The sequence below is a fragment of the Tupaia chinensis genome, unplaced genomic scaffold (assembly GCF_000334495.1).
Source record: "Tupaia chinensis unplaced genomic scaffold, TupChi_1.0 Scaffold000605_1, whole genome shotgun sequence".
NCBI lineage: Eukaryota > Metazoa > Chordata > Mammalia > Scandentia > Tupaiidae > Tupaia > Tupaia belangeri.
This window is the reverse complement of record NW_006160123.1, coordinates 1,446,821-1,456,267: the sequence shown is the minus strand read 5'-3', so window position 1 is coordinate 1,456,267 and position 9,447 is coordinate 1,446,821. Positions and strand designations below refer to the sequence as shown.

Sequence of the window (9,447 nt, the reverse complement as noted above, 5' to 3'; positions counted from 1 at the left end):
TGACCCCAAGAGTTGGGGTGTTTCTGGCCATAGTTTAGCTGATGACTAAGAATCCCAATTTGGGGGCCAGAGGTGGTTAAGGTGCTGAGCCCTACATGGCTGACTGTGGTTTGAGTCCTTGACCTGGTGGTTTTCAGAGCACACTGGGCAAATCCTGAGAGAAGGATGAAGCAGGAGGAATCGGAGCCTGGCCATCTCCCCTGGGATGTATGCTTTCTCACTTTCCCTTGCTCTCCGTCTCTGTCCCTCTCCAGCGAGGACATATGTCCTATAGCAAAAATTAGAAATAAATTAACCCCATCTAGAAACCAGAGGACTGGTGGTAAGAGGACTGAGCGGTACCATGGGAGCAGGTCGGGGGCATGGTGCTTGAGGTGGCAGCACTAACAGCATGGCCCGCCGCACCTGTCTCCCTCTGCCACAGCCTGCCCAGATTGTCTGACCTGCATCCCAAGTTCTGGCTTGATGACCCTGAGCTGCAGGCGTGCGCTCTGCCTGGCATTTCCCTGGAGCTGGCGGCTCAGACATGGCTGCCTGTTCAGCATCATGTGCCCCACCGGCCCTGGGGCCCTGAGGGACTGTGTAAGTGCAACCAAAACCCGTTTGGCTTCATCGTGGCAGAGACTGGGATGTCTCTAGGGCTCCATCTAGATCTAGCATCATCTTTCCTATTAATACCTTGATTCATATAAATAAAACCCACAAGAACAGAATTGCTTTACATTTTAGAAAGCATTGCTGCAGAGAAGCAGAATGCTCCGGAAGTCCTCCTGTGGACCCCCCCCGGGCCTGCCACAGGAGGAGGCAGAGAAAAGCTGGGGGGAGGGAGCTGACCTGGAGTCCAGCTCTGAGTCTGAGGCCTCTGGGGAAACAGCCTCTTTCCCAGGCCAGGCGTATACTGTCTGCATGTGGGGAGCCCATGGCTCCCAGACCCTCTAGCCTGCAGGGAAGCATTTAAGAAATTCCAATGGGCAAAACGCCTCAGTGCAAGTCCTTGTTATTTCCCTTCCTCTCTCTCTCTGTCACTGTCTCTCTTAACTTTTTAGCATTTTATTTTTGATAGAAAGCCCAGGACAGCCGGCCTCCCCTACTTGTTGGTGCACAGCCCGGCTAGCCCCAGAAGGTGCTGCCTCTGACATCAGAAGCAGATGCAGGATGGATGAGGCTCCCTGGGGCTTAGGATGGACACTGGCTCTTCGAGCGCTTCTTCTTCTCCACCGCCAGCCGCAGAGGATGGACACTGGCTCTTCGAGCGCTTCTTCTCCACCGCCAGCCTCAGGGCCTGGAGGAGCTTGTCTTTGTTGTTCAGGATGTTGTACTCGGAGAGCTTCACCAGCTTGTCGAAGGCAGCCTCCGTGTACGTCAGCTCCTTGGTGGCATAGGGAGTTTTGGGGCCATAAATGTCAACCTGGCCCTGCTCCAGCTCCTCGGGGCTTCGTTCCACACCTGAGGGCAGTGGAAGGACTTGCTATAGACTCACAGAGATTATGTCGTGATGACTTGTTCCCAATTCTTTCCCCAAGGGCCACCTTGCACACACAGACACATACACCTGCCTAAAAACACGACACACACTCGTGCACACATATGTACACCCCAAAGTTCCTCAGGGCAGGGGTACTCTTCCTGGAGGAGGGGCTCTTTCTTGTCAAAACCAAGGTGGGCTCAGAGCTAAGCCAGTCACCCTACTCAGCACTATCAGTAGGCTCCACTAGTCAGGCAGGGAGCTCTTTGTCCAAGGCCCGCAGGTGCTACGAACTTACCTGGTGCCTTGTATTTTTGGAAGGTGTCGCTGATGAGTGGGAAGAAAATCACAACAGGGGCATCGGGCTCCTGGGGGTTTTCCATCAGGTAGCATTCCTTGAGGTTTGCGTTATCATCGTCTTGCAGCTCATAGCTGGGGAAGGGGATGTTCTGCGTGCTGCAGTACTCACAGGTCTGCTTCAGGGGCTGGGAAAGCACAGGAAGACACATTGGCATGTTAGAAGGGTTGGGGTGGATGAGAACTCAAGGTGCTTAGATCCTGCTTCCCAGTTTTCCCAGTTAACGACTCAGGTCCTCATTCTGTGACCGTGTAAGAATAAAGCTAGGCTGGACCCATAGTACCATGGTTAAGTGCTGTGCATAGAAAGCCAGTCCCACATGGCTGACTGGTTCAGGTCCACCCCGAGGGGCTGGAAAATCATGCTGGGTACGTGTGTGCGTGTGCACGCCCCAGTCCTGACTGGATGGAGAAACGGACGAAAGAGGGTTGCCGTGTGACCACGCCCCACTGGGAGTGTTCTGTCTCCATTACTCTTTCTGGTGAGGACCCATGCCCCCTGAGATTAGAAAAATATAAAATAAAGGCAGGCACGGATAAAAGGCTTCAGGCAGTGGTGGGTGCATGTCCACTGTCCTTCCCCATGCGACATGGAAAGAAGCACTTTTGGTGGTGCTTTGTCCTAATGCAGGCCTGGCTAGAAGTGGTGGTGGCTTGGGAAGGTTCCGGGCACAGCCAGGGCTGACCAGGCCCCTGTGGGACTTTGGAACTGATAGTGTCACAGGGCCAGGAAGGACTCTGCAAGGGCGTCTCTAGAAAGGTGACATGAAGGCTCCAGGCATAGCAGTAATGAGGTGCTCAAGCGAGACCGGGTCCCACATATTGAACCCCTCCTTGGCTGCTCAGCCTGAAACACGCCTGGCACTTTTCTGAGATCTGGCTGGAGGAGAGACATCGTGGCATGACCAAACCCTGTAGAGGGTACTCCTCTCTCGCTTTCTGTCTACCTATTACTTTCACGTACACATGCATGTGCTCTATCATGAATAAAGAAAAGAACTGTGATTAACAGAAGGAGCACTGGACTTAAGAGTGTCTGGATCCCCTTAGTTTTGCCCCTGTTTGACTGCTCATCGGCTGTGTGACTTAAGCAAATCACTTACCCTCTCTGTGCCTCGGTTCCCTCGTCTATAACCTGGGAATTACAGCAGCTGTGCCTTGTACCTCTAAGAGCTGGTGCAAGGACCAAATGAGATCCCTATAGAATGTATATGGTTACTTGTTTGGGACCTCGGGTCACTAGCGCTGTCACTGTGCTCATCAGCTGTCACTACTTCCTTCTCCCTGGCTTCAGGATGGGACTATATTAAAGTAGACCCCAAACAGTCCCTTTCTCTAAAAGGGCCAAACTTTTCAAAAATAATTAAAAAAAAAAAAAAAAAAAAATCCCTGGTCCTGATTGTTCAGTATGATTTCACGGAGGGTCTCATATTCTCCAGGGGAGGGGAATATGATTATTTTGAAGATAAGACATTACAACATCTTGAAGGGTACAAAGCATTGGACTGGAATAGGCTCTATGGAGGTTCTACTTCACTCCCCCCCCCTTTTTTTTTTTCAGCTGAAGAATCGCCAAATGAGGCATTTGTTCAAATGCAAGAATAAAATTCGAATTTACTAAGTGAGTCGGCAGAACCTCTGGCACCTCTGCTAGTAGGAGCCAGCAGGCTGCCCCTGAGGTTTGGGTGTCTGCGCTCACATCATGGCTGCCTCGGGGCCTGCAGGCAGCTCCACCCTAATTCGCAGCCCCGGAGGCTGCTGGGTTCTACGCCGGTCTCCCGAGGGCAGCCTGGCACCCAGGGTGAGCCGTGCTCTGCTGTACTTGCCTTTGTCTGGGACCCGGCGCAGTAATTGAGGTGGATGATGAGGTCCACCTTTCTCTCTGGCCGGAGGAGAGGTGGGTAGCTGGAGTTGACGAAGAACGCGGTGTCCAGCAGGGCCAAGTGGTTTGCAAACTCGGTCAGCTGGTTTGGGAAACCGTCCAGCACTGTGTCTAAAAGCCAAGCCTTCCGGTTACCAACATGTCAGGGGCCCTGATCTCAGTCAGAGGCAGAGGTACCGGGTGGGGGCGGAGTGCCTCACCTGGACATTCCTTCACTTAGCCTAGACCCCCAACTTCCCTCGTCTGGCCAGGATACCCACAGAGTCCCTCTGGGTGGTCCTTTATGGGATATGCAAAAACCCCACTGTGACCCAGCCACGGAGCTTGTAGGGGTTCAGGATTTAAGACCACCTATAAATAATGTAAACCCTGGGCCCAGAGCCACCTGTCCCTTCTGACAAGATGAGGCACATTTGGAGCCAGCAGGTGGCAAGGTGGTTGGGGTGCTGGCCTCCCACATGGCTAATACTAACCCCAGTTCAAGTCCTGGACCTGGCGGTTTGCTTTTTTACTTTTCTTCTCTCTTTCTGGTGAGCACATGTGCCCTGTGGCAAACTGAAAAAATAATAATGATTCTTTAAAAAATGAGGTGCATTCGGGTGGTATGGGTGTAGACTCAGCTAACCCTTCTGCCTCAGATGGTGAGGACAAGAATTAATAGGCCAGGCTCAGGCATCGTTTCGCAGGCGATAGCCAAATGAAATAGCAAAGGTGGGAAGTCAACCTTGTAGCCTTAGCAGGGCGTGTATGTGTGCGTGGGACGGACTGAATTGGAGCTGGAAGACCATAGTTTAAGATCTGGCTCTTACCACTTCGGGGTTCTTGAGCTGGGCCATCCCTGCCCAATTCCAAGGGGGCCCCACCCACACTGAAGGTGCTCCCAGAGCACAAATGCAGAAAAATAAGGGCCTATATCCCCTATCTGTAAAACAGGGCTAACTTCTCCCTGCTGGGATTTTTGTAGTTTCTGAAATGAATTAAATAACGACATGGCTTCCTGCTGCCAGACCCATATACCCACAGCTCAAGACGACACCGTGGAACGTGGAACATGGAACGTGGAATGCACTAAGCGGGTGAGTCTGCCAGTGAGCACGATGAATGGTCAGTGGGGGTTCTCTCATTCTTTCTCACGGCGGCCACCCCATTCCCCTTCTCCCTCAACCAAACAGAGGCTGATCTGGAGCAGCTGCAGGCAGGGCTACCTTTCCACATGGAGAACTCGCCGTTCTGGAGGTAGTCGGTGTGCAGCTGCATGCCGGACAGGAAGTTGTGGAACTCAGACACGAAGCCCCGATAGGTGAGGATTTCTCGGAACATGTTGGACAGCCGCGTCCCAGGGATCACCACTGTGGTCTCCAGGGTGTTGGCATCACATTGGGGGATTTCAGGCAGGAGCGGCTCGTCCTCTGCAGGGGACAGGAGGATGGAGGGAAGGTCACAAGAGTTGGGGGAGTCTTAGGCTGCCCAGGTGATGCTGCCCATGGTTGTCTACACCTGGTAGGGCTGAGCCACTGTAAGTGCAGCTCACCCCTGGCTTGCCTAACTCTCAAGGCTCTGTGCTGGAGCCAGGGGGACCAGGTGGGAGACACTGAATGGGGTGGGGAGGATGGAGAGGGAAGGTGATGGGTAAGGAGGGCTCCAGGGGGCTCGGGAGTCCGGAGGGTGATGTCTAACTGTGCTCCAGGACTCCTACATTGTCAGCTCCTCTAGGTACCAGGAGGTTTGCTCTTTGGCCTTGACAGGTGCCACCTACAATCTCCCTCCCCTCCAGCTGCCTTCCCATGTCTGAGGGCCACAGGGACGATGTAGGGACACATGGCGGGTGGGCGGGTCCTCAGCTCCTGATCTAAGTCTCCCCCACCCCATTACCCATCCAGGAGAGTCCCCCACCGATGTCAAGCATCTTCTTCCTTGTCCACCGGTGGAAAAACTCCTCTGAGGTGTGGGACAGATTCCAAGCATCGAGCAGGTTCAGCGAGAAGATGCTGCTCCACAGACCTGGGGAGACAAGGTCCTCCGTGAGCAGCTCTGCCTGGAGCTCCCGAGTCCCTGAACACTGCCTGGGTCTGCCTTGGCCTTGAGTCCCCTACATGCTGGGCTGCTCAGGTGGTGGGATAGACTCTGATTTTCCTGTGCCCATGCTGCAACTCGGCACAGTGACTGAGGCCACGGTCCTCAGCTGCTCTCCCTCTCCTCAGTGGCAGAAGAAGGTGCAAAGGCATGGGAGGCACAGCCCAGGAGGGGTACAAGCCTGGAGGTCAAGTCCAGACACCACCGCTTGCACCAGTCTGTACACCTAACACGCTTAGGACAGTGCCTGGCACATGGTGAGCATGCAGTACTGTAATGCGATCTGCTATTATCATGATTTTAAAATGCAATGTGTGAATAATAATACTCATCTTAAACCTTTCATATATTGATACATTAACCCACTGGGATTTTCTAAGTAGGTTTTATTCTTTTTTTTTAAGGTTTTTGCCATAGGGTGTATGCACTTGCTGGAGAGAGATAGAGAGACATAGAGAGAGGGAAAGTGAAAAATCACCCCCTGGGGGGACGGCCACCCTGCAATTCCTTCTCTTCCATTCTTCTCTCAGGATTTTGGGCACGTGTGCACACACACACACACACACACACACACACACACACGTGTCCAGCATGATTTCAAGCTACCAGGTCTGGGACTTGAACCATAGTTGGCCATGTGGGAATCTAGCACCTTAACTACTTTGCCACCTGCTGACCCAAGAAGCCTAATTTACAGATGAGAAAACTGAGGTCCAGAGAGCTCAGGTAATTTAGATGACTGCACACTGCTAATAAATGAAGAAGCAGAGCTGAAGCCCAAGTGTTCTAACCATAGCTTCTGGATCACACCCAATAGCAGTGGTGTTCAGGAGGAGAGGCCTCCATGGGCTGGGGATCTGAGTGGGCTTCATAGAAGGGAGAAGGCTGGAGCTGGCCCTTCTGGGATGGATTAGATTGGGCTAGATGGAAGGGGCGTGACAACTGGTTTAAATAAGGGCATAACTGCTATGGAGGCTGTAAAGGTGGGTTGGGTTTCTGAGGGCATCCTTTGATGGATGTAACTGAGACTGAAGGGAAGAAAATGGTGGGAGTGGACATCAGAGACCGACTCCTGTACTTAGCAGACCTGGCTTCTGGGTAGGGGGCTGGGCCAGGCGGCCCAGGACTCTGCCCTTTACCCTGCGTTTCCCTCTGGCCCCAGGACTCCAGAGTCTGGGTCAGTCCCTGGAATCAGGGCCCGTCTAGAGTCCTAGGGTGAGGGAGTGAGAAGTTTCCATCTCAGCCTACCACTCCAGTCTGGTTCTGAGAAGACCCCAGGGACACAGGGAGAGGTCCTTCTGGTCCCCAGTGTCTTGAGGAAACTTGCCAGGTCTTTCTAAACCTGAGGGCTGCAGGAAGATCAGAGCTGTCCTAAAGGCCTCTCTGGGGGTAGGTTTAGGAGCACTCCTAGGATGAGGTGATGCTGACAAGTGCCAGGAGGGTGATATACTCAAGGGCTAACCCAAGTCAGCCCAGCACCTACGACAATCCTTTCTGTCATTCCTATAATTTAGACAGGATCTGACCCACACAGGACACCCAGAGGAGTCCCCAGCCAGGAATTACCTAGCATGTAGCATATCCGCGACTCAGGGATCCTCTTCATCAGCCTCCCCATGAAGAACTCTGACCCGAAGAGCTCGCTGGGGATGAAGGCCCCATACTTCTGCATGCCCACTTCGTAGGGGGAGAACTCACACCACTCTGCATATGAAGCAGCAGGGGACCTGTCAGTCTCAGGCCAGGGAGCCAGGCGGACACAGATGCACCCTCCCCCCTGCATGGCCAGGGCAAGCTCCCGAGCTGTCCACAGCCTGGGACAGGGAGGTGCAGTTACCCGGTAGGACACATGGGGGCGGCCGCGGCCTGCTTCTCCTGCCCAGGCAAGCTAGTTTGGCAACCTGTAAGACCAAAGCTGACTAGGAAGCAGGGCTCTAGAATCTCTTATCTGGACAGCTTAAGAAATATCTAGGACTCCTTCCTTTCACCAACTTTTTCCCCCATCTCATCAAATGTGTTCCCAGGGGGCCAGTTACTGGCTCCTCATGGTGGCAGGCAGAGTAGGGTAGACAAGTTACTTAGTTCAGCCATGGGCAGTCTTTTGTTTTTGGAGATGTTTTTGCTATAGGGCGCATGTGCTCGCCAGACAGATAGAGACAGAGAGCTAGAAAGCGAGAAATCACCCCCCAGGGGGGATGGCCACGCCGCAATCCCTTCTCCTCCATTCTCCTCTCGGGATCTTGGGCACGCACGCACACGCGCCCCGCGTGAGTTCAAGCCACTGGGTCCGGGTCTTGAACCGCGGTCGACTACGTGGGAGTCCAGCGACATAGCCATTACGCTAACTGCTGGTCCCCAGCCATGGGCAGTCTTGATGTGGAGTTGGTGAAGGTGGGTGGGGAGGGGAGCCTGGAGGTGCTGGGTGCCTTTGCCCACCAGGAAGAGACACCCTTGTAAATTGCTAGCCACCAGTGTTACCTCTGAAATCCTGGTTGCTTACATCATCCTTGACATTGATGGTGAGGTAGATGGGCAGGGGATTCTGGCCCCGGCACAAGGCAGCACGCTGGTCTGACAGTTTGCATTCATTTCTCTGTGGAATATGACAGGGTTAAGGAGATGCAGACTAGCAGCCCAGGGCTGGGGGCAGTCCAGAATGAGAGGGCAACCTGGGCACCCTGGCTGCCATCTCCAGACCCAGGAGCCCACCAGGCTGCTGGGTAGGCTGCAGCTGACACCAGTTAACCTGTTTTAAAATGTACCCATATAATGCATGCCACCTCCTTGGGCCGTCCCCGCTCTAAGACATAGGCAGGGTGGCACTAGATGGCAGTATAGAGCTGTCCCTTAGAGTCCCTGGGTCCTCCTTAAGCCTCAGGGACCAGAAGATGAAAATGGAGGGGTGGGACAGGCCATTACTAGTCCTCATCATCCTCATCATTTTACACCTTTGCATGTGCTCAAACTGGAGTGGTTTTTTTGGTTTTCCTTTAATCAACTTGGGATATTGGTCTTCCTCATAAAATTTGTTAGGAGGACAGAAGTTTTCTTTTTCTAAAAACAAAAGCTTCAGGACCAGTAGATGGCATAATGGTTACGTCACTGGACTCCCACATAGTTGACCACAGTTTGAGTCCCGAACCCAGCAGCTTAAAATTCATGCTGGGTGAGTGTGCGTGCATGCCCAAAATCCCGAGAGGAGAGGAAAGAAGGGATTGAGGCATGGCCATCTGCCCTGGGTGGGGGGGTGATTTCTCACTTTATGTCTCTCTGTCTCTGTCTCTCCATCAAGCTCATATGCCCTATAGCAAAAATCTCTCTTAAAGAAAAATAGCTTGGAAATCTGGCATGAGGTGGTAGCCAGGGTCCCTCTAAGTCCCCAGATTTCTGTGCTGTATACTCAGAGTGGGGAGCCCTGTAGATCAGCCTGGGTCGAGGCAAGGCTGAGGTCTTAGGGGCCCAGGTTCACCCCAAAGCCAGGCTCCTTAGCTCCCAAGTGTGTGAAAGCTATAGAATCCATGTGGGATGGCAAACAAACATGTGAGCCAAGCGACTCTTGGCCTCCTTTGAAGGCAAACAGGGTGTCATAACTGGGCCCAGAAAAGTCATGATGTATTTTTCTATGCAGAAATGCGTCATAACTTTTCTGATGACCCAGTAAAAAGCCTTT

The 9,447-nt window shown here is 53.0% G+C and overlaps 1 protein-coding gene across 1 annotated transcript in view; it reads right to left on the bottom strand.

Annotated features, from left to right (window-relative positions):
• Positions 1-1,138: 1,138 nt before the first annotated feature.
• Positions 1,139-9,447, bottom strand: part of PLA2G4E (phospholipase A2 group IVE) — a 91,042-nt gene continuing 82,733 nt past the window's right edge. Inside the window, exons 14-20 of the mRNA XM_006158717.1 lie at positions 8,256-8,370; positions 7,344-7,481; positions 5,598-5,705; positions 4,910-5,113; positions 3,649-3,815; positions 1,764-1,950; positions 1,139-1,446 (exon numbers count right to left, since the gene is read on the bottom strand). Of these exons, the coding sequence (XP_006158779.1) occupies positions 1,139-1,446; positions 1,764-1,950; positions 3,649-3,815; positions 4,910-5,113; positions 5,598-5,705; positions 7,344-7,481; positions 8,256-8,370 (1,227 nt within the window). The remainder of the gene's footprint in view (positions 1,447-1,763; positions 1,951-3,648; positions 3,816-4,909; positions 5,114-5,597; positions 5,706-7,343; positions 7,482-8,255; positions 8,371-9,447) is intronic.